This window comes from Coptis chinensis, chromosome 1, assembly GCF_015680905.1.
Source record: "Coptis chinensis isolate HL-2020 chromosome 1, ASM1568090v1, whole genome shotgun sequence".
Taxonomy (NCBI): domain Eukaryota; kingdom Viridiplantae; phylum Streptophyta; class Magnoliopsida; order Ranunculales; family Ranunculaceae; genus Coptis; species Coptis chinensis.
The window spans coordinates 14,757,439-14,784,860 of NC_141456.1; the positions used below are offsets into that span (position 1 = coordinate 14,757,439).

At 35.9% G+C, this 27,422-nt stretch overlaps 2 protein-coding genes and 1 pseudogene across 3 annotated transcripts; all 3 read right to left on the reverse strand.

Annotated features, from left to right (window-relative positions):
• Window positions 1-6,209: 6,209 nt before the first annotated feature.
• Window positions 6,210-9,864, reverse strand: LOC147522391 (protein ACCELERATED CELL DEATH 6-like). The gene is made up of 3 exons (XM_086567688.1): window positions 8,806-9,864; window positions 7,120-7,517; window positions 6,210-6,542 (listed from the first exon to the last, which is right to left on the reverse strand). Exons 1-3 carry the CDS (start codon window positions 9,761-9,763, stop codon window positions 6,210-6,212), a joined length of 1,689 nt encoding a protein of 562 aa, XP_086423814.1. The 5' UTR covers window positions 9,764-9,864.
• A 5,389-nt stretch (window positions 9,865-15,253) lies between these two features.
• Window positions 15,254-20,351, reverse strand: LOC147522392 (ribulose-phosphate 3-epimerase, chloroplastic-like; annotated as a pseudogene). Its single transcript, XR_015213025.1, has 10 exons — window positions 20,107-20,351; window positions 19,915-20,032; window positions 19,685-19,825; window positions 19,464-19,590; window positions 18,811-18,885; window positions 17,489-17,598; window positions 17,316-17,372; window positions 16,593-16,662; window positions 16,325-16,432; window positions 15,254-15,484 (listed from the first exon to the last, which is right to left on the reverse strand). The product of XR_015213025.1 is annotated as a ribulose-phosphate 3-epimerase, chloroplastic-like (transcript).
• A 2,713-nt stretch (window positions 20,352-23,064) lies between these two features.
• Window positions 23,065-27,394, reverse strand: LOC147522393 (uncharacterized). Its single transcript, XM_086593213.1, has 3 exons — window positions 26,735-27,394; window positions 26,460-26,533; window positions 23,065-24,350 (listed from the first exon to the last, which is right to left on the reverse strand). Exons 1-3 carry the CDS (start codon window positions 26,933-26,935, stop codon window positions 24,233-24,235), a joined length of 393 nt encoding a protein of 130 aa, XP_086449339.1. The 5' UTR covers window positions 26,936-27,394; the 3' UTR covers window positions 23,065-24,232.
• Between the last annotated feature and the right edge of the window lie 28 nt (window positions 27,395-27,422).

The following is a 27,422-nucleotide window of genomic DNA, read 5'->3' on the forward strand; positions in this document are numbered from 1 at the left end:
CCACTAGATGAGCCAATAGCCAATTGGCTCATCTAGTGGGGGGACTAGTTAACCCTAATTTCAATATAGAATTTGATTATTTTGTAGTGACCAATTCAAGCAACTATTTCAATAAAATTCTTGACTTTGGATTGTGAAACATACCAATTGAAAGACATACCAATTTTCATCGACAAAAAAAAAAAACCTTTAGCATTAATTAATCAGAACTCAAATTTGCACTAGTTCCAACAACAAGCTAAAACAACAACAAATCTTTAAATTAAATTTTTTCTGGATTTAAGCATAATGAGAGAGAGAGAGACATAAAAGAATTTCTCCATACAACTGCTTGTAGTTGCAGGTGCTTAGGAAAAACCTTGATCTCTCCTCCAAAGCACTAAGGAGCAGCACGCCAGGGCTTCAATCCCATCCTCAACACAGCCTGGAAGGCGAAAATGAAGAAACAGCTACAGATCACACATACAGTGATTGCAAGTCCATCTGAATTGGCCAGCACTGAATATGATCCAATGCCACAATCATTGCAAATATGGCACCAAATGTGCATAATGCAGCCACATTAAGTTGGGATACGATATGTGTTGGAATCTCTTGTGTATTTCTAAATACTAGTGTGTGTGTGCAAAGTGGAGGAGATGAACAAATGGTATTCTCGCCACTTTAGTGCATAGTAGATAGTCCCACATTGGTTATCCACCACATCGGGTAGGGTTCGAACTGGGCTTGGGCTTTCTTGTTGTGGGTAGTGGTTTGACCAATAGCCTTTAAACTTGTTTTGCCTTTTTCTTGAAGAAACAAGTTTCAGGTGTTCTATTAGGAGTTGGTCTCTCTTTCTCTAACCTCTATAAATGGGACTGTGAGTCCATAGAGAAAATAGACTTGATCGAAACTCAACTTCGGAGAAACGAAAACTAAAACCGATCCTTTTCTTCTTCTCTTCTTCCGGCCCAGAGAGAGTTATATTCTTTGTTCTAGAGGGTAGTCCGTTTCTAGTGCAAAGTCAGGCTGCTGTTAACCATTGAATCCTGTGAGGAAGACGCCTTTGTTGCCTTTTCGCACCATTGGAAGGGGCTTAAATCTTTCCTTAAGGGCGACGACCCTAAATCCGCCTTGGTTATTCCACATTCTTTGTTCTTGTTTCTTTATTGCTACTGTTCCTTCTGTTCTACTTTAGTTGCTGTGTTCATACAACTATTCTATCAATCTTAAGGAAAGAGTTTTGTAGTAGAACAAAGGAGAGTGCTTTAATACGACAATCAAAAGATAAGTCTTTTACTTTGAGTTATTGTTTGTGTTATTGGGTTATGACTTTAGAAATTTTCTAATAATTTTGTTTTTGGTAGGGAAACCAATTAAAGATTGAATATTTATTGATCTTTTGTGGTTTATCAAACCCTATATGGTTGTAGACCTTTCTCCTACGTTTGTGGTAGTCAAATATGAGATTTCTATCAAGAAAAACGTCAAAGTTCGTCTTTTTGACAGCTGCGTCACTCGTTACGGAAACTACTATAACTTTCAGCTCAGAGCTCGGTTTTGCAATCCGCTTCTTGTGTTGGATAGCTGATTCAAAGAGCTTTCCAGTGGTATAAGGCTTGATACCCAATTCTTCATGAGCTGGTTCAGAATTACAGTTCTTTTGAACTGTTTTTTCTAGAAGGAGGAAAATATGGTAATCCGATTTTTCAATCGGTTAGGTATCGTATTCTTTCACTCTTTGCAATTCTTTTGGTTTGATTATATAGTGATATTCTTGCCTTGAGTTGCATGCTAGTTTTCTTAGGAGGAAAATCTAAGCTTAAACTTTTTAATAACCTTAGTCAACAAATTATGCGTGTTTATCATCGAGGAATTAATTGGTGTGACTAGAAGTAGTTTGATATTAATTTTCTTTGTACATATGTAGATGTATGTAGATGGTCTAAGAGAGACCTTAAGATAGTTAATATCAACCACACTCAAATCTTGGATAGTAATTATAATGTATTCAATGCATAATTGCTTACCTTTATTGAGTGAAGCGTGTTGTTAGGCGATGGTTATAATTTCTTGTTGTGAAAATACATGTTAGATGAAGTAATTTGTAGCTTATATCCAATAAAGCATATGTTAAAGTTGTGTATCATGCTAGTTTTGGATATTAATCATCGGATGGATTTGCTTTGAACTTGATGATAGTTTATCAAAATTTTTTTCTAGTTGAAGACATTAATGGGTTGAGCCATTAGATGTTGTGGTAGTACTTGAGGGTATTCTATCTTACTTGAGCTCATGTAAAAAGAGGAGGTGGAGTCCTCAGTTGTTTTGCATATTCAGTGGCTAGATTTGCTTAAATATCGTATACTTTTTGTTGTAAGGGGTACAGTTAAAGTTTACTTTTTCTGAACCTATGATATGATATTAACCATGTTTGGCATGAATGCATTATTTAACATAGGCATGAAGTTTAACCATGTCATATATTATTAAGTAATGAGTATCGTTGTCTACGAGAGGAAACAATATGGGAAACAATCATATCCTCCTAAACCTAATTTAGTTAAGGAGATGTAAGGTTATGGATTGTCTTCTTAGACAATATCCTCCAGTGACTATTTTAGACAAAGAGATGTAACGCTTGTGGATTGTCTTATTAGGCATTATCCTCTTATGACTATGGATAAATAGCTAAGGTGATGTACAAGTGCGTGGATTGTCTCCCTATGATAGTTGGAATGTTGAATGATGAAAAGAAGGATGATAATGATATTATCTCGGGCAAAAATCCTTTTCATCCGATTCTTTCTATTCTTTAAGATTCATTAGAATCTTTTGTGGATTTCCTTTCATATAGATAACATGAACATAATATGACTATGTTTATATGATCCAGAATCATAGACTTGAGTAAAGTATATTCTTGTCATAAGAGTGCATTTTATTGTTGTTGTTTCTTTTAGTGTTTGTAGTGGTATAATGTGTTTTGCATGTAAGTTTGATTAGGTTGAGTAACCATTGAACTGTGGGGGTGGTGACCCATATGCATAATACTGTTTTACCATAGTTCATCTCACAAGATAATTGGAAAGACACTGAACTACAAAGTATGGAAAGGTCTTGGGCCTATCCAAAAATGCTTCAAAATGTGGGGGGTGTCTTGCCAAGGCTATTGTGAATGAATCTAAAAGAAGTCTTTTTGAAACCTAGAATTATCTAGTAGATATTCATTGGTGAAACTCATAATAGTGATGTTTGTTTTCAGTTGTCATGAGTGATAACAATTTTGTAGATACCACACTATTATTGAATGTCTTATATGCTAATTTTATTTGAGGTTGTGCTTTTCGAGAAATTGGCATAGAGTGGTTGAATGTTCATAATGAACTACATAAGATAATCCCATTATTTCGCACAAGAAATTTGGAAGACTATCAATGAGTATTTCCACCATTACTTGGTGATGATGTTTATATGTTTCTTAAGGAAGATTCATTAACCTATAAGGAAGTTGTCCGGCTCTATGAGAAGTGTCTTTTTTGAAGGATACAACTCCTCTAAAATTTGGACTCTTGATTTATTGGGGGATCTATAGGTTGAATTGGATCTTCAAGAGAAAACTAAAACGTGATAGTTGTATTGCAAAATACAATGTTAATAATAATAGCCAAGGGTTTCAATCGAGACAAAATTTATACTATTTTGAAACCTTGCTCATATAACTAGAATTTCTTCTACGAATTCTAAAGACTCTAGTTGTGGTAGTTGTTGTGGAACTACAATACCAAGTAGTACCGGTGATGAAATGAAGGTATACAATTTAGTTAAATCTTTGTATGAGTTGATTCAAGCCTATAAATGGCATGAGCAATTCAACAACATATTAGTGTCATATGGATGTCAAAGTACCGTTGTTGAAAAAAAAAGTGTACTTTCTTTAGAGCAAAACAAGACATATGTGTTAATCTCTCTTTGTTTAGATGATTTAATATCATGAGTGCTAGCATTGAGAATGTGTATGAGACAGGAGAAATTCTATTTGAAACACGCCATAAACCGCCATTGAAAATGATAGTTTATTATGTTGTTAAACTCATTTCTCAGAATCGCTATATTCAGGTTGTCAAGATGTTGACGTTTGAATATGGTTGGCCACAAATGGCATACCTTAAACCGACCGCCGGATGGTATAGGGAATTCGGGGCACTACAGAATTGAATGGTGGTGAATATAGGAATTAAAACTCATGTTGGTCTCATTATATTGTTATAACACTTAGTAGAAATATTTTTCATTGAAAAGTATGGGTATTATGATAGTAAGCATGTGTTAACACCTTTTTGTGGCAAATATCCATCTTATGGAAAATAATCTCCTTGTGTTTTCTCATACTAAATATGTCAATATCAATGGTAGCCAATTGTACTTGATGGATAATGTATGTGAGACATGACATTGCCTACATTAATGGCATCCGGTGATAACCCATTGTGTCCTTATAAGGAACTTTGATGTATATTGTCGATTATCCAAGTACTATAGCAGAGCCATTGATTATGGACTGATATTTAGTAGATTTCCATCATTGTTAGAAGGGTAATATGTTATAAACCGGATCCAGAATGTTTATGTGTTTACCTTTGGTGGAAATTGAGTGTCTTGGATATCATCTAAGCTAATCGCCTTTAGAAAAGGCATGTGATGATGCCGGAGTGGGTTAGCAACCTCTTGGCAAATCTTCCCATTGGCTCTAAACCTGACCTCGATGTGTATATGCTTTGCAACAATTTGTCTCATTGCAATAGCTAAGACATGTTATCTTATGTGCAATGGGAAAAGAATACATGTAAGTTGAGATATAACTTAATCAAATTTTTTGCTAGAGATTATGTTAGGTTGGACTTAGTTTGGCCACATGTCTAACCGCACCACTTCTTTGGAGGCAAGTGGTTTATCGTCGAGGGGATGGGACTTTTGCCTTAGATAGAGATAATCGACAGCGAACCCCACCTATGTGATTGGAGATCCCATGAATTAGGTTCAAAAGGAAAAACAAGTCACCTCCGCGCGTCTTTCTGGTATGCTATTGTCTTTCTTTGAGACGCCCCACCCTATGACTAGATAGCATTATTGTATACTTTGTATAACTTGAATAGCAATGAGAAAAGGATGAGTTATTTTACTCTTAATGGAATCCATAGTCCATTATTTTTATGAGATAGTGTATTTTAACCGCTATGTACACTTGATGGATATCCACCCACGTGAATGTAGAACCTGGGTCGGTTCTTATGAGTATTCGTGCAAGTACTCTAGAGCATTCACATAACATAGGAGTATGAGGGCCAAAAAGCAACACCCTTGAGAGGGGCATATAATGAAGAAGCAATGTGGGTGCATGTCCTCTATTTTACTACAAGGAATGTTGGTTCAAAGATTTTTTAATCCACCACTTTCACGTATTATAAGACATGTTACCCTATGGACCGGTTCAAGCCCGTAAAAGCACCGAGATCTTATGCATTGTTTTTCGATTCTCTCGGCATTTCGTTAACCGTTTTCTTTTGTAATATCCTATTCAAAATAGTGGGACTATTAGTATTTTGAAATAGTGGGGGATTGTTGGAATCTTGTGTATTTCTAAATACTAATGTGTGTGTGTGCAAAGTGGAGGAGATGAACAAATGGTATTCTCGCCACTTTAGTGCATAGTAGATAGTCCCACATTGGTTATCCACCACATCGGGTAGGGTTCGGGCCTGGGCTTGGGCTTATCTTGTTGTGGGTAGTGGTTTGACCAATAGCTTTAAACTTGTTTTGCCTTTTTCTTGGCAAACAAGTTTCAAAGTTTGTTCTATTAGGAGTTGGTCTCTCTTTCTCCTAACCTCTATAAATAGGATTTGTGAGTCCATAGAGAAAATAGACTTGATCGAAACTCAACTCGAGAAAAGAAAACTAAAACCGGTCCTTTTTCTTCTTCTCTTCTTCGGCCACCGAGAGAGAGTTATATTGCGTTTCTAGAGGGTAGTCCGTTTCTAGTGCAAAGTCGCCGCCGCTTTAACCATTGAATCTGTGAGGAAGACGCCATCGTTGCTTTCTCGCACCATTGGGGGCGAAATCTTTCCTTAAGGACGACGACCTAATCAGCGCGCCTTTGGTTATTCCCGATTCATAGCGTTCTTGTTTCTTTATTCTTCTTCCTTCGTTTCTACTTTTTGGTTTCTTTGTGTTCATACAACTATTCTAACAATATGCTCCTTATTGTCTAGACGTCTGGCACAAAAATGACTAAATACTGCATATAGTGACAGCAGTAAGGCAAATGTGTTTGATATCACAAACGCTTTGAATGGTATCTCATTGGATAATACTGCTCTGCCTTGATTTGGCCCACCATCACTTATGTATCCTCCTGGTACTGTAATTCCTGCTGTGAATGAGACTGTGGCTATGAGTGCGCCGACCACTAAATCAAAATCGGTTTGATCCTTCAATTCTTTCTCGCCCATTCTTCCCCTAGGACCATAAACGCCAGCCTTTGCATGGTCATAACCAAAATTTATCTTCAAAAAAAGGGAAAAGAAGGTGTTAGAATTCTCAAAGTAATATTCATAGAATTTGGGTTATAAAAAAAAAGCGGAGCAAAGAACCACACTTATACTGCTGTGTGTTTGATTCAGAGCATTAAGAGTTAAGGAAAATCAATGGCGTTCTCATACACAGAACATAATTCAAGTCTGCAAGTATAGTCCCTGACTCCCTGTAGATTACAACAACAATCACAAAGAACTGAGTACAGTGTAGTGGTGTACTATCCATTTTAAACACTAATTATTTTGTCTACACGTGGATTAGTTAGATGGATTTAGTAATAGTGTGGTTCTTGGGGTAATGATGGAAGAGATCATATATATACAATCAAAAGAGTTATATAATAGTCAAATCAAACATTTTTAAGTTGGAAAAAGTCCACTTTTAAGAGTGGGTAACTTTAGAGTCGCTATAAGAGTATAAGGTGAGTTCATATAACCATTCTCCTTAAATAATGTAAACGTTAGAGTATAGGTATGCACAAGCTCATCCTAATATCACTACCTTAATAATTATAGGAGTTGAGATGTGTAATGCTTAGTTGCTTACCGCATCCAAAACATGTTGCCCTTTCCCATTCACTGTCGTCTTATCCACTTTAGGATAATAAAGGAGACATAAGACCACACTTTCGGTTCCGTTTAATGCAGCAGTATGCAAAGGGGTGTTTCCTTTCTTGTCTTTCCCATTCAAAACACTATCAGGTATTTCTTTACTTCCCAAAACGTGCATCATCACTTTAACAAGTTCATACTTCGCAGCAAAATGAAGGAAATTCTGGCCTTCAATATCCACCAAATGTACGCAATCTGGGGAGATCTGAATAATATCATCAATGGCCCTCAAGTTCCCCTTACGTGTAGCAAGGTGAAGTAATGTCCACCCCCGATCATCTATGCGTGCTTTGCATTGACTTGGTTGTGCCTTTAGTAGCAGCTTTCTTATTTCTGTAACATACAGCCAGTTCGTTAAATTTAGTGAGGCTTGGGATTCGATACCAATAGGGGTAATATTAATTTCGTTCAAGGACATTGACCAGGTGTATTGTAGAGTATTTCTTACATTTTAAGACGGGTACCGGGGGGTTATCCTCACTCACCGCAGCCCCTCAAACTCCGATCGATATGGCTGCCCAACAAGAATGTTATTGCTTCCTAATAAATGAAGATAATATGGTAGAAATTGAGACTCTTCTGAGATAGAAGATTGGAAAGGCCTCTATTCCCGACTCTTTGAATTGCAACTATGTCGACCTCACTGAGTTTAAAAGCTCCAATTGTTAGTTTTGAGCTTAATACCGTCATGAAGGCATGCAAGTCTCTTGGTTCAATTAAAAAAAACTATGGAAGGCAGCATCATTATATCTCATGGTGGCTGTGTGGAAGACCAGAAATAAAATATTTTCTTCGAAGACTACAAGTTGGACCTATCTTTTATAAGTAAGGTAATCTTGAAGGGAGTCACTTCAACTGGAATGTTGGTTTAGGGAAGACCATGCCAGGACCTGCACAGCTAGAGAATTAGAACAATTGCAGGGAGTCCACGAAATGGAGGGGCTGGTGGCTGGTGCAGTGTTCAGAAATTCAAATGCATATCTGTTGAAAGTCCATGCACAAAGACTTGGTGTTATCGCTAATTTTGTTGCTTAATATATGTACAGCAGCAGCGGAAATAGCAGTGGAAAACAGTTAGACAAAATTATAGATTGAATGCGACTCCATGGCAGTGGTTCTAGCAGTCAATGGGGAAAACTTCCTTGGCAGCTGAAATCAAGAAGGCAAAGATCACTAAAGAAGCTAGAATAATGGATGATTACCTATACTTATTGACGGCAGCAAAGAAAGGATCACACGCGTGAGTCCCAGTTCTACAATATGGAGCAACACAAGGCCTTCCTTTGTCACTCGTTTAGAACGCCCATACAAGGCATACTATAGATTTGATTAGGATTTCTTGGTACTCCGATCCCTTCGTTATAAATTCCTATGAATGTAGAACTCGATCATATCTTGTTGTAACATTCTTTATTCTTAATACAAAATCCTTGTGTGCAAAAAAAAACCCAACACTCCGATTGTTCATTACTGAGGACCCCAAGTTTAATTATATGTGAAATGTCCATACTTCTAATTAAGTTCCAACCTTTCCTAAAAGCTCAAATGAAATATCATACTTGCTAAGTGCCTAAGTTGCTATTAGAGCCAAAGACTTCAAGAAGTGCGGAAGTACCATTACCTGACAGCATATGAAAGGTTGCACTGGCCGTCATGTCTTCGTTCACAGCAATTAAAAGTGGGGTTTCCCCAGAATTATTAGGGCAATATTCAAGATCAGGATCTGCTTCAATCAGCAACTTCACTGCCCCAACAGAGGCCAGCCTAACTGCCAAGTGCAAAGCGGTGTCCTTGTCCTCATTGACAACTCTCACCAGCATCTTATCTGGGTCCGCCTTAATCAACATGCTCAAAATCTTAATGTTCTGATATCTCACAGCCCAATGCAACGCCGAATCCTTGTTAGAATCGTCAACCATCCGCAGTAGCTTCTTATCAGGATCTGCTTCAATCAACAATTCCACCATTGCAAGGTTGTCGCATGTAGCAATCAGGTTGAAAGCCTTCTTCTTGAGGTCATTAGCCATATAAGGAACTTTTCCAAACACTATTCTCAATATCCGGAAGTATTTACTTTCCACAGCCAAGTCTAAAGCTGTCTGGTTGTTGTTATTAGACATAATCAACAGCTTGTTATCAGGATCTGCTTCAATCATTATCATTGCTGCCTCATGGTGGCGCTTCTTCACAGCGTGGTGCAGAGCCGTATTCCCTTGTCTATTTTTCATCATCAACAACTTTTTGTTTGGAACTATTTCTCCACCTTGGCTTTCAATGTCTTCTTCATTCTTAAAATCCATTTTAGTATCGGCGCTAATGAAAAACTTGACCATCTTTGGATCCCCATGCCATGCAGCATGATGAAGTGGAGTGTCTCCATTATAATTTAGACGGTATAGTAGTGAAGGACATTTTTTGCAAATTTCTTCACAACAACCTAAATGGTTTTCCTTTGCAACAATGTCAAGAACTGAATCAGCACTTCCTTCAGTTATGGAGTTCAAGAGAACATCCGATGCAACTCCCTTGAAAAAATCCAAGTCTCCCATTCTTGCGCAATCGAGCATATTCTGTTCCATGGTTTCAGTGGTCTGAGACTATTTGCTTGATGCTTTTATGATGACTTTGGGGTCGTTTGTTTTTTCGAGCCTCTCAATGCTGAATGCTAAATAAGTCTACCATTTCAATGCTGAATACTGAATGCTAAACTCTAAAACTTTGTTTGTTTTTTTTGAATTTGAATGCTGAATATAAGTTATTTTGACCATTTTGCCCAATAAAATTATAATTTCTTTTTACTAACATAATCTTTATATTTTGTTTGAAAATAATATATTATTGTCAACATTTTAAAATTTTGACTTATAAATAATGAAAATAAATAGTTGGACTAAATAGTGCAAACTAATATTGTTAAAAATGTATAGTAATATATAGAAGCAATAATTAATGTCATCACTTTTTATTTTATTTTTCTTACATAAGAATTTTAAGTATATAAGGATATTATAATATAAAAACTCGCGTTTTAAATAAGAATACACATTTTAAGTATAATATATTTTCACATGTATGGTTGTCACGTTGTGCCACCATAAATGAAAGTGAGCATCGAATAAGGATGCCAAGTAAGACATCAAAGTCTTATTTCCAAAACAAACCCATTACCCATCGTCTCAAATTAAAAACCCACTATCTCTCGTTCTGAATCGAACACCCCATGCTCCATCTCTTTCAACCTGGATAAAAAACCTCATACTCCATCTCAAATTACTAGACAAAAATTTAAGAAGTTAAAGTTAAATGAAGAGGATCAATAATTGATGCAAGGTAACAAAAACATATGGATTCTTGAGTTCTTCGCTTTTCTTTTTTGGTGAATGAGTTCTTCGCTTAAAGTCGAAAGAGAAAAGGGTAGTATAGGATTTCATTGCGTTCAACATTTGAATTCAGCATTCAGCGAGAAGATGGCCGCAGAACGTTGAAAACCGATTTTAGCACTTAACGCTGAAGTCAAATAAAAAACAAACAACTTTTTGAAGGGCTGAATGCTGAAAACTAACAATTCAGCACCACTGAATGCTGAAAACTAAAAAAACAAACAACCACTTAATTTGCGCGCGCTTGCTGGTGACTATCATCAAGGCAATACTTTTTTGCACCATAACTCCTTAAGGTCTTCATTTGATCACACACTTTTTTTGTTTTCCAAATTTGTTAATACAAGTGTATCTGACGTACTAGATAAGTAGATAGTCATATTATAAACGAAGACTTGCACTTGAAAAAAAAAACTAGTTTGGAAAATGATGGCAGGCAACATAACAGTATGTAGTTCATATAGTTCGGCCAAAATTTGTCAGCTTTCTTTCATTATTTAATTTTATACGCTTTATGGTCTTGCAAATTGCAATTGCAGAATCTAACATATTTTATATCTTTGACTTTAAAGTAAACTCTTTAACCCAATGGCTGGCAGTTTCCTGCCGCTGCATATATCAAGAAATATGTATGTTCTTGTTTTCAAAGGTTTTAATTGAGAAAGAGGCACCCAGTAGGCCAGTAGCTAGTGGCTGAGAGGCCCTTTTTTTTATATTTTTCTTTTGATTTTGATTGAGTGCTTCTTCAATGTGCATCACATTGAGTAGACTCAATTAGCACAATTTGTTGCCTTTGATTTGACATCTTTTTTATTGAGATTTGGGTTTTTGTGAAAATTTTCACTCAAAAAAATTTGCCTTTTGTACAATACATCCTCAACCCATGGTTTGAGTGGATGAGGGGTATGGATTGGTGCACATTGAGGGTGCGTTTGTTTACCAGGAATCGGACTTGAGGAGTGGAATTAACTGGAATTCTTGGTGGACCACTCACTTTTGGCCTATTTGGAGACATAGAATCCAATAGAATTGGATTCTAAACGGACTCAATTCCTTTTATTAAGTCTTTGACAGACCACTGTTAATCCAAAGGAATCTAGACTATGGGAATCGGTTTTTTTTTAATCCGAAAATGGAGAAATAAACTAAAAATTGAGTCCGTTAGAGAATTCTATACGGCAACCAAACGCATTAATTGAAGTAGGAATTGAATTCCGATGATTTCTGAACGTTTGCCAAATACACATTTTGTAAGTTGGAATCAAATTCTATTATAATAGATTCCATTCCAATGGTTTCCTACTTCATTCTATTCTTAATTAGTTTCCAGTCTCAGTTGCCAAACACACTCTGAGTGTATTTGACTTTTGGCCCATTGAAGAAAATACCATTATAAATTTGTTTTTTGTTGAATACTAGTACATAGCCCGTACGACATTGAAAAGCCCAACTGAAGCCCGGTTAAAAAAGCCCAACCGCTCACCAAAAAATCCAACAGCCTTTGTTGACTTTAATAATGATCTACTACTCTTATTGTCCATTATTATCCTGCCCACACCCCATAAGCCTTTAGATCTATTATGTACCTACACCGTCCTTTTTTATTATTAGATACTAGTATTTGCCCGTGCCGTACGGCACAAATACGCGTACCTTTGGCGCCCCGACGCGCATCATCCCCATATACGGCATAGATACCGCAGCCCGGCCCTGCATTACACTCATCGCCCCGGTACTATAGATCGCGCCGGTGCCCGTGCGTGCATCCACCCCCTCCCCTACTAAAAACTCCAATCGAAGCCCATTAAAAGCCCAACAAAAAAACCCAACTGAAGTCCACTAAAAGTCCAGCCGCATTTGTTGACTTCAAGAATGATGCAACACTCTTGTTCCACACTATTAAACAGTCCACACCTCATAAGCCTTAGAATTCACCACCTCATAAGCTAGATCCAAAAGTTAGGGGGTAGTGTTGGATGTCCAACACCACCCTTCTTTGTTATATAGAAGATAGCTTCTGTTTGAATGACTTTTTGGCACAAACTGATGATTCTGATAAGTGGTTTGGGGGTCTAAACACATAGTTTAATAGGATTATAACAACTCCATCAATTAGATATCTAGTCAACAAAACCATACACAAAATAATAACTCTGCGATTAAATAACAAGAAATTGGTCCCAAAGCTCATTTTCGAGTGAAAATTACTCTTAGAACTATTGTTTTTTTTAATTACTCTCAAGGACAATTTTCGGGTGAAAATAATCCTGAAAACCAATTTTCAAGTGAAAATAACCTGTAAGGACAAATAGCTCGAATTTGAAATAAATACTTTCCGATTTTACATTTTCTGTCGTTTTGCTATGAACAATGAGTGTTCATACCTTATGTTGATGTATGAACAATATTCATACCCAAATAGGTGAACGTATCTCATACAATATATTGATATATGAACAATGACTGTTCATAGCTCATGTTGAGGCATAAACAATGATTATTTATACTCTAATAAGTGTTCGTACTGGTCATACATTTGGGGTATGAACAATCACTCTTCATACCCAAAGTAGATATGAGCAATCACTTTTCATACATCAACTTTTCATATGAACAATGATTGTTCATATGAAAATATGTGTGATTGTTCATACCCCAAATAGGTATGAACAATGAGTGTTCATAGCTTATGTTAAGATATGAACAACCAAAATAGGTATTAACAATGATTGTTCATACTTTAATAGGTAATAGGTGTTCTTACTGATCATATATTATATTGAGATATGAACAGTGATTGTTCATACTCCAAATATGTATGAACAATGATTATTCATAACTTATGTTGAGGTATAAACAATCAATGAACAATAATTGTTCATACTATATACACTAGGTCGTTTCGGTTGGCCGGGCCGTTTATTATATCGCGTCAGGAGTATACTTGACTTTTCATCTACCGAGCCGTTTTTAATTTCGCGACAATGATATACTTGACCTTTCATCTACCCGATCGTTGTGAGTGATTAAAAAAACAAATTGGTTGAGAGAGTTATTTTTTCTCCCGTCCTGGAGAGTCACTCTCTGATTAAATAATGAGATCTGTAAAAGAAAGTTAAAAACAAAAACAAAATAGAAAACAAAAACCGGAAATGTTATACCATGTGTATTCTTGATGAAAGTAATGAAACATGCAACTATGCGTCGATGGAACTAATGTAAGGGGCCATTTGTTTTTACCTCTTATAAGACTTTGAGGTCTTATAACCTCTTATAAGATGTGGCCCAGTGATTTTGGATATTTTTTTGGTTTGTTTTTTGCCTCTTATAAAAGGCATTCTACTAGAAATGTCTTATAAGAGGCTCCAATTCTATAAGTACTAAAATTGGATCTACTTCAATTCTATAAGTCTTATAATTTGAAAAATGACTCAAACACCTCCGTCCATATACCCCTAGCCTCATTTCTCTCTTCTTCTTTTTTCATTATTTTATTTTCCAAATAACTCTATTACTCTAGCTACCACCGGTTATCACTACCACCACCACCAAACTATTAAAATCACCACCACCACTGCCGCCACTACCACTACCACTGCCGCCACTACCACTACCACCACCACCATCACCACAACCACTACCACCACCACTACCACCACCATCATTACCTCCACCACCACTATCACCGTACTATTAAGACTATCACCACCACCACCACTACCACTGTGCTATTAGAACCACCACTATCACCACCACCACCACTACCACCGTACTATTAAGACCAATATCCATCACCTCCACTACCACCACTACCACCACCACCACCGTGCTATTAAGACATTCACCACTTTTACTACCACCACCATCACCATGCTATTAAAACCAATATCATCACCTCCACTACCACCACCGCCGTGTTATTAATACCACTACCACCACCGCCGCCAATTAAGGTAGTTTTATAAAATCGATATTCTAATTATCAAAATTGATTTGAAACCGAAAATCAAACTATACGTTTGTTTCAAATTAATATATTCAAGTTAAATGTGATGTAAAGTAGGGTTATATTTGTCAAATAACCATCTATAAGATGTCATGTATTTGTTTTTTATATTTTTACAAGTACTTATAAGAGGAACTTAAAATAAAAAACAAACCACTTTATAAGACCATCTTATAAGACCCTCTTATAACACATGGTCTTATAAGACTCTCTTATAACTTAACCCAAAAAAACAAATAGCCCCTAAGTCTTACATAATCTTTAAAAGATGATATTACAAAAAAGAAAAAAACTCTGAAACTCTGTAGAAACTTTGCAAGGACATTCTCAAAGGTTAAGACGATTAAATTCAGGACTTTGCCAAGAATATTGAAATTTATGGTAGTAGTACCAAAATATGGCTTCGAAAAGTTTCTTCCCATTCTTCCCACTACATTGACATCTTTTCATCACAAAATTACTTTTAACCTTGACGCTTTTTCTGAACTCTTTCATATTCAATTGACTATGTATTTCCTCTTTCTTCCAATTTGACTTTTGACAAAAATATTGGTTTTAAAAATTAAAAATAGCAAATTTCTCTCATTACCTTCAAACAATAATCTTCTGGGTTAGCAACACTCGTGGTTAAAAAGTAGGATGGGATGGTGTAACGTAACCAACGAAAACATAATGATAATAGCTTAGTTCAAGACTTCATGTATATAGAACTGTCAAAAAGATATGCGTCATAAACTGATTCCATATTACAAAAGATCTACATTGCTTGCATAACGTTAAGTAGTGCTTACACAGAATTCCAACCTTTTTCTCATTTTTATTTTGCCAACCACAAACCCAGAAAAGTAATGGTACATCTGAATCCTTCCAGAGCTGGCTATGTGCTGTCTTTATAAACTATGTGCAATTATCATCTGCAAACATAAAATAAAATAAAACAAAACAAAAAAACAAGCAAATTGTTGAAATAATCATTCAAATGGAATCAACGTGCTTGTACAACTTAATTGAACACAATAGACCTATCATCTGCAAACACAAAATAAAATAAAAAAAAAAAACAAAAAAAAAAACAAGCAAATTGTTGAAATAATCATTCAAATGGAATCAACGTGCTTGTACAACTTAATTGAACACAATAGACCTAAACTGGAGATTATATATATATGACACCTGAAGCCAGCATAGACAACTTCTAATGCGAAATGTCTATGCCGGCATGAAAAAAAAAATCAATAACTATTCTCCATTGCTATTTCAGAAGAATTAGTTATATTTCACTAAACTCTGACAAAGTAAAATATTCGCGGTATAAGACCTTAAATTGGTTCGAAGTATCTCCATCCATCCTATTCTCAATCTCCCATATTTCGGAGAAGGTTATGCTATGGTGATTTCTAAGTAAAAAATCTTTCCATCTCCAGCATGTGAAACCTGAGCACAGCATCCATTCGGATGGTTTAGAGTTTGGGCAAAGAAACATAATTTGCTTAGTTGATTCCGAACATTTTGTTATTTTAACCTTTGTTGCCTCCCAATAAAGCCATATGCCACAACCATTGTATATTGATAACATTACATTTAAGGTATCACAGTTCATAATTCCTAAGCTGGTGGTGTTTTTGAAGAATGAAATACAATTGTGAAAAGATGTGACCATATACAAAACATAAGAAAAGGAAATTAGTGTATCAGATAAATGAATCGCACATTTAAATTAAATAATGCAATGAAATAATAGATAGTAAGCATACATTGAACAAAGAATGCAGTAAACACTTTGGTATCTGCTCTGCTGCAGTGGTTCATATTTTACACTGCTACTGCTACAGGCTTCTTGCTAGTTTTGATGCCCTTTATAGCTGCAAAGCAACAGAGTTTAATTAAATAAAAAAACTGGGTAATTTTACGCATGTCATGCAAAGTATGAAGTACGATAAGAATAAAATATAAAAAGTTATACATATAGCAGAAAAGAATGAATGATACAACAAAAGTTACAAAAGAACAATAAAGTCATGCCTTCAGCATAATCTTTTGCTCCAAAGACAGCTGAACCTGCAACCAAGGCATTGGCTCCAGCCTCAATGACCTGCAAGTAAAGATTGAGGTAAGAAACACACATGATCATACAATTATACAAATATACAAGAGCAAAAGAAATATACTACAATGACTATTTTATATTGATAAGACTAACCATTTTAAAAATACTAATAACAATAATTAACAAGAAATTTTAAAAATATAGAATGTTCCTTCCACAGCTCGTCGATATCAATATTACCATTATAACCACATCAGTGACTAGAATTAGTTCATTGCAGGTAGTCGGTGAGACTCGACACTGAGAATTTCAGAAATTTTCTGGAAGAAATTAATTGAGTACCTTAGAGGGCTGGATAGATTTGGTAAAACCCTTGGGTGTAGATAGTGACTACAAGGTTAATGTCATTTCTCTTAGCATTTCTCAACCATTTAAGTTCAGTATTAGGTTCAAATTTTAAGCGATGATTCCTTTCCCCTTAGCAAGTAATATAATAATTTAAGGATTTCGATCCTTGGGCAGTTAGGAAGCACTTCTCAAACAAGCATGCCCATGCATAACTTGTTGCTGTGCTCTGATGTGTGTGTGTGCCTGTTTATCACATCACTGCATCAGCCAGTCCAACATCCTTGTGTCACATAAGATGACCAATAGTTACATGTATACTAGTCTATACATAGATAGCAAAATGAGTGTACCTTATATGCATTCTTAGGGCCAACTCCACCATCCACTTCGATCCATGGGTTCACCCCCTGTACACCCAAAGTTCCGGACTATCAGGAGTGTGAAGACCTCTGTTTTAACTTTGTATTAACCTGGAACAGAAACCGTGTGTGTGTGTGTGTGTGTATAATGCTTATGTCATTACCTTCTCAACGCACATTCTTCTCAAGTCGGAGATTTTCTTTACTTGGCTTTCAATAAAGCTCTGCCCACCAAATCCAGGGTTAACAGACATAATCAAGACCAAATCAACACCTGTTCGAATGCAAACAAAATTCAAAGTCAGTTTTTTTCATCATCAATAGAACCCAAGCATTATAAAGTTTTCAGTAAAATTAGGGAAAGATTGAATATATATACCTATACAGCCCGGCTCCTAAAATGACCAAATCTAAAACAACCCACAACTTCACCTACAAAATGATTTAAAACCTAATATTTTGTGCATATGATCTACTAATCATAAAGAACATCTCTACAAAAATTCAACTCGTTTGATATCCTTTATGGTTAAACGAGTTGAATTTTTGTAGATGTTCTTTATGGTTAGTAGATCATATGCACAAAAGATTAGGTTTTAAATCATTTTGTAGGTGAAGTTGTGGGTTGTTTTAGATTTGGTCCTTATTTAAGGTCATTTTAGGAGCCCGGCTATATATATATATATATATATGGGGAGGGATAGAGCCACATTCTAGCCACATTGTAAACGAATCCAGGCAAAATTGTGGACTTAAAAGTTGAATTAAAGGCTGAATTTTTGTATATATATATATAGCTTTTCAGGAGGAAACTTATCCTTGTAGGACTATCAATGAGTGTGCCTTAGTTTTCATCGATAATTACATTCGGAGTGAAAATAAAAATGTAATTTTTCTATAGATAATTAGATTACCGACAGTGAAGGTCATATACATATAGCTGTCTCATGAGTAAAAAACCCATGCCAAATTTTACTTTGATCTACATTATAACGAGTCAATAATTTACTTGATTTACTATCTTACAAGATCCTAGTAATTTTTTTACTACATTACCACAATAGGATTCATCCACGCCACAATTCATATCACTGATTTGAGTTTTGTTCTTCCATTTATCGTATCGAAGTTGTCACCTATTAAACTCAATATCATCTGTAAACATTTTCTAGAAACCAATTCACAAATCGGTGAGTCAATATTTAGACAATAACATAGAAACCTTGAATGCTAGATCAGCGATCTCTCACGTGAAAACTATAATACCTCCCAAGCGTGAATCTTGGAGCAGGAAAATGTTGTTCTCCTTCATTATTTTCTTTTTTAAAGGATTGACCATTTTCATTCTCCATACATTCGATATGATATGTTTGTAAGGCCGAGTAAGTGAAAAAAGAGAACTAGGATTAATCTGTTATTACGCGAAGAACTAAGATCATATATAAAAATCTTGCAAGCTTTAACAATGCAATAATATAAGCCTTACAATCAAGTACATATTCTATGGTGGTTAGCGGTGTGGGGGGTTGAACTACTCCAGCTTTAGCTCCCAGACTTTTATCTGAAGCATAAGAAACAAATACAGGTTTTGAGAAAGAATTTTTGTCTGTAACACTAATACATCAGATTGAGAAAGAAAAAGAAAAAGGAAATAAACTGGGAAGTGTTTATTGAGACCCTAAGATCCTAATGTATGGGTTGGGACCATGGACAAAGAACACCTAAACCACATCAGATTTAGTAACATGTAGGAGATGTGCAGTTGTGAACGTTATGAAATGCTCCACTAAAAAAAGAAGTTAACATACAGTAGCACACATATGTGGTGGGAGATACTATGCAATGTACACTGGTTGATGCTCCTCTTCCCCGGATAAGCATGTCAGGCACTGGTATATTGGAGCTTGCAGACCCCTTACTCATCTATTACTCTATTAGGCACTTCAACAACAATTCCTTCCTTCATGTGAGAAGGCAACACCAATATCTCCTAAAACTATGTTGCACCACAATGAACATCAATGGTGTCTTTGGTGCCACGGAATGTCAATTGTGCTGTCTGGTATTTTGGTCAGTCAACATGGCTACTAGGCTTCCAGTAGAATAATATATGAATTAATGAATAATCAAGAGTTTTACAGTCAAATCATACTTGATTAATTGTTCGGTGCAAATGGATGGTGGAAGCCTGCTCGCAATGAACACTGACAATATCTGCTCCAGCCTTGATAAAATCTGGTACTCGCTGATCAGGTTCCACAATCATCTAAAGCATTTGTTTATTTTCTCCATTAGCAAACAATATCAATCAGATCCATAAATTTCTTATCTAGAAATAAGTGGTATAGATAGAACATTACCAAATGCACGTCCAATGGAAGATCTGTCACTGGACGCAATGCATCAACCACTAGAGGTCCTATTGTAATGTTTGGCACAAAACGTCCATCCATAACATCAACATGTATCCAGTCACATCCTGCCAACTCCACAGCTTTTACCTATATAAAATGAAAAATAGTATTTTGAAAACTAAATTCATATGCTACAACGAATAAGGGCTATAATGTAACTTTAATAATAGTCCAACCTGCTCACCCAACTTGGCGAAATTAGCTGAGAGAATTGAAGGAGAAACTATAACGTCACTCTTTGAGAAGTTATCAACACGAGACGATGCCTTCACTTCCATCCTATACTTCCTCCTGCTATTTTAAACAATAATGACGTTGTACACAACAGAATCAAATACCCATTTGTTAAAACAGTATAAAAAGTATACCTGGATGAAAGGTGTGGAGAGAGAGATAGGTTTTGAAGCTTGAGATTATTTGAGCCGAAGCCATTTATTTGGGATTGAAGAGAAGTTGTTGAACATAAGGAAGCTGCTGTTGAACAAGACATGGAACTGGAATTGGAATGGAGAAGATAGTTTGTTTATTTGTTTGAGTTGTAATAAGAATGAGTTTATGAACAACGTTTGTTTATCTACAACGTTTGGTTCTCGGACTCTCTTATTTTGGAAAAACAAATATAATTTGAAATGTTAATTTCACTTACCTCATTTGGTTGCTCGATAAAAAACGAATAACCATTTTTAAAATATATGGGTAACAAAGTAATTAATCAATTCGCCATACAAATTGCTTCTGTGTATTGACAAAAACTTTATTTTCTTTTTCTATAAATAATAAAATTTTATTATATTTTTCTTTTCTTTCGATAGAATAAATAATAATCTTGATAAGAAAGTTGTAGTTATATTTTTTTCTATCTCATTGAGTTCACCTCATCTCTCACCACATTCATTTAAAACTTGATATGGTTTATGTAAAATAACATGTTGCAAGGTATATCATAATATTAGTCGCGCTAAAAAACTACTCCGGCTACTTGCACTAACGAGCTATCCCAATTGGGATTTTAACAAGACTGCCATAGTTACCAATAATATGCAACTTAACTAGAACTTTTGCAGGGTGAACTTTTTTGTAGAATAGATTGAGAGAAGCATTTGAAAAGTTCCCTTCAACATGTGAGAAACGTTGATTGTGTTGGTATGACGGCACTTAGACAGGATAGGAGTTTTATTTATTTAATTAATTATTTATATACATGTAATAGTGTAAATGGGTAAACCGTTTTATCCTTATTTAAATTTACAAACTCTAAAAATAAAATCTATACAAATGATGTCACTAATATTTGGAATATGGGTAATAAGGTAATATAATTTTTCTCTAGAAAAGTGTGGTTATAATTTTTGTTTTTTTTTGGTAAGGGCACGTGCACGCACACAAGAGACTAGTTGTAAGCCCTAGTAGGCCTTTTTAATTTAATTGGGCTTTAAGTCTGTCTTTTTTTTCTTTTTATTTTGGACCCTCTAAACCGCCCAATCCTGCCTGGCCGATTAATCACCCGCCTAGGTCCTAATCGGACCACCGATTTATAAAACGATTACATACAAAAACAGTTCCGCCATGCACCACCTAGCGCGCCTAGACCAGTTTTTAAAACACTGGTTATTAGAAAAGTTTATTTTAGGAGTTATTATGACTATGAAGTCTGAACAGAACATATATATGTCATCTCATTCACCCAAAAACAGTCTGGTCCGTAACACTCCCTATGAAGCCCAAAAGCAAACTCTGAACGAATTTAACCACCATCCACAAGACATATATCCTACACTCATACTGACTTAAGTTGGTAACCCAGTCGATGAGGCAAGGTCTTCCGAGCATAAGAAAACATGGGTGCTATAGGACATGGGAGTTGGGATGAGATTTGTAACGCCCCAAAACCCAAACATTACAAACCTATGACACAAAATTAGCCAGTCTCATTTGTATTTTCAACATTTTATAAACAAAAATCCTGTCGTAACCTAAAATTCAAAGCAATATATTTATCATTGATCAGTCTAGCTACTTAACCGTCTCCACCAATGCCAGAGCAGTTTAAGTGACCGGTTTACAAAAATAAAATCACTACAACATTGAGAATTAGTACGCAAATACCAGATCATCCAAACACCTCGTCCAAAGTCATTACCGAAAACACAAGTTAAATATATATACGTCTGAATCCCATAGCTATCAAAAGATTTACATCCTTAACAAAAAAATACTTACTATAAAACTTTCTAAAAAAAAACAAAAAAGGTAGAGTTAATACCCATAGACCTTAGTTACATTTTAGTGCTTTCAACCAACAAACTCCTGTGAAACTTGTAAAGGCATAATAATATCTACCAACATATAACATCGACCAACTAATCTTTAAAAAATTAGGACAATGATAGAAAAGAGGAATTTAACACACAACACAGGTATAACAAATTTATGCATTACTCATGATGTCATTAGTAAATAAAAGTAATTTATTGCGTACTTGCTTATCAAGATAAGCAACGGAACTGATCATCACAATAAAAATAATTCCTCGTAAAGGACTAATGTCTCTAAAGATCGAGATACTCAGAAAGTCATGATAAGTTCTTCGCCATATACTCGATGAGTTTGACCTTCATGTGCTAAATGGGTTCAACTTATTCACAAGCATTGACTGCCATGCATGCTAACATCATGGGTTCCACATGGTCACATGCATCAATTATCATTCTAACACCATGAGTTCAACGTGGTCACACCACTTTCATCAAAGTGGGTTCAACATAACATCATTCGAGCCACCAAGGTTCACTATGATGACTTTATCCACATCCAAATGACCATCCACAAATGAGAGTACTACGTCTCCTCAATTATGTATATATATTAACCAACGTTATCACGAAATCAAACAATGATCAAATATCTACAAAGACAACCAATACTTCTGATCATAAAGTGGTTGTGCCAAGTGGTTGCCTACGTACCTTTCAAGGGATCAAACCATACGTAGTTCTTCCATTGAAGCTCGACGGTTCAATGCTAGAACTCAACAGTTCAATATTACTAGCTTTCCACGTTCACAAATTGGGATAAGAGCTCTTCGCCATACGCTCGATGGCATCGACTTCCATTCTTGACAGTGGGTTCTACTTTGGTACCCTTACCGCACTAGCAAGGCATGGGTTCAACATTGTCGATAGTGCCACTCTCGTCAAAGTGGGTTCAACAAATACATTCCACTTGAGCGACATGGTTTCTACATGAAGGCCTAACTCCACTCAATTAATTGTGGTGACAATACACATACACGCAACTAAACAGTATAGATATCACACCATGCAAAGTTAAGAATAAAGCTCCGCACAAGTTAATGGCTGACATGAACATCTCTCTCATGTAGCATATTATCGGGTGGTACATGTAAAACTAATTTTCCACCAATTCAAAATGAAGAACATACAGACCATGTGCTCACTTCACCACCTTGCTTTCGTTTACAAGGAATTTCCGCGGCAGCAACATACCAAATAGTCGAAACAAAGAACAATATAAATCTTCTTATAATATATGTACATGTTACAAACGAAATTCAAGTGCAAGGGATGTATCCTGACACAAATCACAGCACACGCATATATATTATTTCTACTCAAACCAATTTCAAACTCCACCAATTCTTAAGAAAATTGAAAGTAGAAATTTACTTGTCTTAAGCCAAAGCAACACTTACAAGCAAGCACCCAACCTTTTTCTTTAATCACCGACTTTGAGTTCTTCAATTTCATGTCATAGAAATCCCTAGCTCTCTTTGATTTTGGGTTAAAATGAGAGAAAACCCGCAGGGGAGAGAGAGAGAGAGAAAGACATAGCGAACCTCCGAGAGGGAGCCCCCCGAGACTTCTCTCCTGTCTTCTATTTTCAGCCCACAAACCCCTTAAGCCCAAGGCCCAACAATATGGGATTTTACAGGATGCCCAATCTCCCAGTAACTAAACCTCTTAACACATTGAAACTTGCGAAAAATTTAAGCAGAATGCAGCCAAAAATCTTGGACGTCAAAACCTAGCTTTGGGTCTTAGAAACATTTTGAAAAACACACAAGAATGATATGAAGACATGATTATATGTGAGCCATAATGATCCAAAAGACATTCAAAGCCTATCATAAACCAAACATGTTTGTTCTTGCAATGATGGACTACAAGATCAAACTATGAGGGAAAAGATGAGATATTGACGCAAATATGGTCTTCGTCAGCTGCATTTACCGTAACAGAGAACAAATGAATAAAGCTTACTCATCCCTTCGCTACTGGCGACATACCATACTTGACAGCCTTTTTTAATCAAAGCTCAATATTGACATCAAGTATAAGCTAAAACTTTGATAGAACAAACACAGTTATTGATGATAGGATCTCTTGAACTTAAAATCTTCGCCCAAATTAGTAGTATGTCTTACAGAAGTTGATATTTTCACCAGTTGATGATGGCATCATTGGTGTTCACCTGTTATTCCTCTGTCCCCACTGCAGCAATGTAGCAGCTTAACTCTTCTGCGCATTCACCTGTTATTCCCCTGTCCCCACTGCAGCAGTAGAAATGTGGCAGCTTAACTCGTCCGCAACTCCTGCAACAAGCAAGGTAAAGTAAGCAAACACAGGATCCCTTCAACAACACATATACAACTGAATACTTGATCTAACGGATTGGGCTAGATCCACACCAATGGAAAGGGTTAGTACAGATTGCAAATGAGTTTCACTTATGCTGTCAGACAAACCTAAGAGAATCCATTAACATGACTTTTGATGTTGCAGTGTAACACCAACAAACTAATGACAAGCACCACTAACGTCACTGAGGAGGTGGGTCTATAGAATTTTGGAAGTTCTCATTTAGCAAGTATATAGCACAAGCAGAGAGACACACTTTAAAACATTTCCCTAAATCTACCCAATGTCACCACGCAGCAACCAGGCTCATACAAGAGGAAGGGATTTAGAACATTTAAAAGCATCATGTACAGCACAGAAAAATATCACCCAAGTAAAAGAACATAAGATTTTACAAATTATGATGCAAGACGGCCTTCCCTTAGCTTATAATTGATCAACATAGCATAGAAAACCTTTTCAACATGTTGCAAGCTCCTCCAAGCTTCTGGAAATGTTAGACCAATTTGATGGATTTTTGGCTTCAGTATCACAAGTAAAGATGACAAAAAAAAGTCCAACTTTATCCATATTTTCCTAGTATGTATAAAACATAATAACTCGTACTGGAAAGAAGAAGAAAACTATTTGGCAGCTCTTACATGGTTCACCAGAAAACATTTCAATGTTGTAACTCAATAGATATAGGAAAGAATCTCAGAGAACACAAGAGGTGAAACCTTGCAATTGGCAGTTGGAGTATAGAAATGAAGAATCGGCTGATCAAATTAATTGATCAAAGCTCAGATGCCATGGAAGAGTTTGAAAAGATTATTCAACAAGATGGAATAAAAAAGCAAAAGTCCTACTTGGTATTGATAGGTAAACACTCCAGGCCTCCATGTAAATGTGTGTTTACATCATAGGTGTTTGTCTTCACAGATTTTAATGTAAAAGTAACAAAGATGCAGACAAGAAATTGTAAAGTCGGTTCACATTGTGCTACAATACAAGGAATAGAAGTATTCATAACTTATGCACTTGATCTGTAAAGTAACATGGTAAAAGATTTTTTTGGGGGTTAGCATAAAGTGGTTTCACACATCGTATATTTATAGTGGTAAAATCATATTATTGCTAATGAATAAGAAAGTTTGGAGAGAAGAGAGGGAAAAGAGAATAGGGCTTAATTAATTTCAGCCTTCTCTCACACTTTTTATATAGGAAAATAGTTGGTTTACAATATGGAAGACATCAAAAAATTACAGGGCGTGGGGGCTAACAATAGTCTTGCACAAATCATGCTCATGCTTAATGGTTACATGGATCGGATTAAGAGATATTGGTCTTTACTTGAGTATAACACCAAATGTTTGTTCTAATATCAAAAGTTCTACTTTTCTATGTGCTAATCCTGTTATTCATGCCAGATGATGGGCGTCCTGAAAAACCTTGCTTCATCCGTGCTCATTCCATCTCATCAACAACCTCTAGATGTCTTCATATTAAAGTCTTCCTGATGAACAACTTTATTTCACTCGTTCCAATTCAGCAAGCAGGGCATGGTCTCTCCAAGGCAAATTACCTCTATTGTTTGTGGAGTGGGAGGGTTAGGGGCTATAAAAGCATATTAGCATCAGATGCGCAAGACTACGATGTAAACTGCTCTACGCTCATGTGCAAATATTAAGAATTGCGCTCCCGTTATCTAGAAGGCCAGCCTACAAAATCTCTCACCAAATTACTTACAGATCAAGTGCAAAAATTAGGATTTGTGTTCCTTGTGATCTAACACAAAGTCAAAAACTAAGATATAGGAAACGACTTTATGCTCTCGTGACTGTATCTTTGTCACTTTAAATTAAATTTGTCAAAACAAACACCTAGATACATAAGAAAAACTCATTTGTGGGAAGAAGTTGAACCTCTCAATACCTCCCAATACCAAGTACAATTTGTGTGTTTAGTTTGTTTCATCTTGTTAATCACAAAAGTTTTCAAGAGACAATAGCTCTTTTATTTGTAAACCATGAATCGAAAATCATATCCCTGTTAAAGGTATGTAACTTTGACAAATATCTTACCTGCATCGCATTATAAGTGGAATAGGTTTCAATGCCCTCGGTCCATTTCTTATGCCTCTCTTGTGTTTAGAGACCTGCAAGTTGGACAAATTTTCTTAGTCATTCCAAGAGACTGAAATGAAAACTCTTCATGCCTTTAACAAGGTAACTATAGCTTTCATACCAAACAATGTGTATCTATAACACTTGGCACATATTATTGATCAAACATAAAGCAGTAAAAGATGAATAATTATGCAAAGGAAGCAACTTTTTTTACTCAAAAACAAGATAACCTTTCTTTTAGGAACAGCCATGAGTTCCATAGACCCAATATTACTACCAAACTCAAATTCTTTATCATTCTCAGGCAATGCAAATATATTCCCATGACTCATCATTGAAGTACCCAATGGTGCAGGAACAGCAGTAGCCACATGATTCCATCTTCCAGACATGCACAAGCCGTTCACTAATTTTTTCAGTCTAAATGCCATCTTTTGCAACGAGATTGAGAATCAATTGAGACAAGAGTGAGAAACGAGATCAACCCTGAACAGTTTTGGCACGGTTAAAAAAACAATTCCCGATATATTATGATACTTTGAAAATTTAAGCTCAATATTCCGACATTTGAAATTCCACTTCTGACACATTCAATCATTTACAGCTCCAGCCTCAAAACTTGATTCTCCATCTTTCCAAAAATGGTTAACACCCAAATGAAGAATTAAAAATGGATATGAAGAGAATAAGGAATAGTTCAAAGCAGCAAACAGATCCAGAAAATGAGAGTGTGTCTAGACTAGTAGAGAGGAAAACTGGACTAAACACAATGAAAACAATGGGAATATTAGTTGCTTGTTTAATGATTTTGCCTGTTTTTGTTACTATCTCAGTTATTTATAAAGGCTCATCATTGGATCAGTACAACGATGCTAGAGTTATTCATGCTAAAGGTACTTTTATTTGTGTCATTTTAGT

Excerpts from the sequence above, each read along its gene's own strand:
- LOC147522391 (XM_086567688.1), bottom strand. The coding sequence starts at position 9,763 with ATGGAACAGAATATGCTCGATTGCGCAAGAATGGGAGACTTGGATTTT. Across the intron at positions 7,518-8,805 it reads AACCTTTCATATGCTGTCAG|AAATAAGAAAGCTGCTACTA; the intron begins GTAATGGTACTT and ends TGTATGTTACAG. Across the intron at positions 6,543-7,119 it reads GGCAACATGTTTTGGATGCG|ATAAATTTTGGTTATGACCA; the intron begins GTAAGCAACTAA and ends CTTTTTTTGAAG.
- LOC147522393 (XM_086593213.1), bottom strand. The coding sequence starts at position 26,935 with ATGGCATTTAGACTGAAAAAATTAGTGAACGGCTTGTGCATGTCTGGA. Across the intron at positions 26,534-26,734 it reads TGGCTGTTCCTAAAAGAAAG|GTCTCTAAACACAAGAGAGG; the intron begins GTTATCTTGTTT and ends TCCAACTTGCAG. Across the intron at positions 24,351-26,459 it reads CCACTTATAATGCGATGCAG|GAGTTGCGGACGAGTTAAGC; the intron begins GTAAGATATTTG and ends TGCTTGTTGCAG.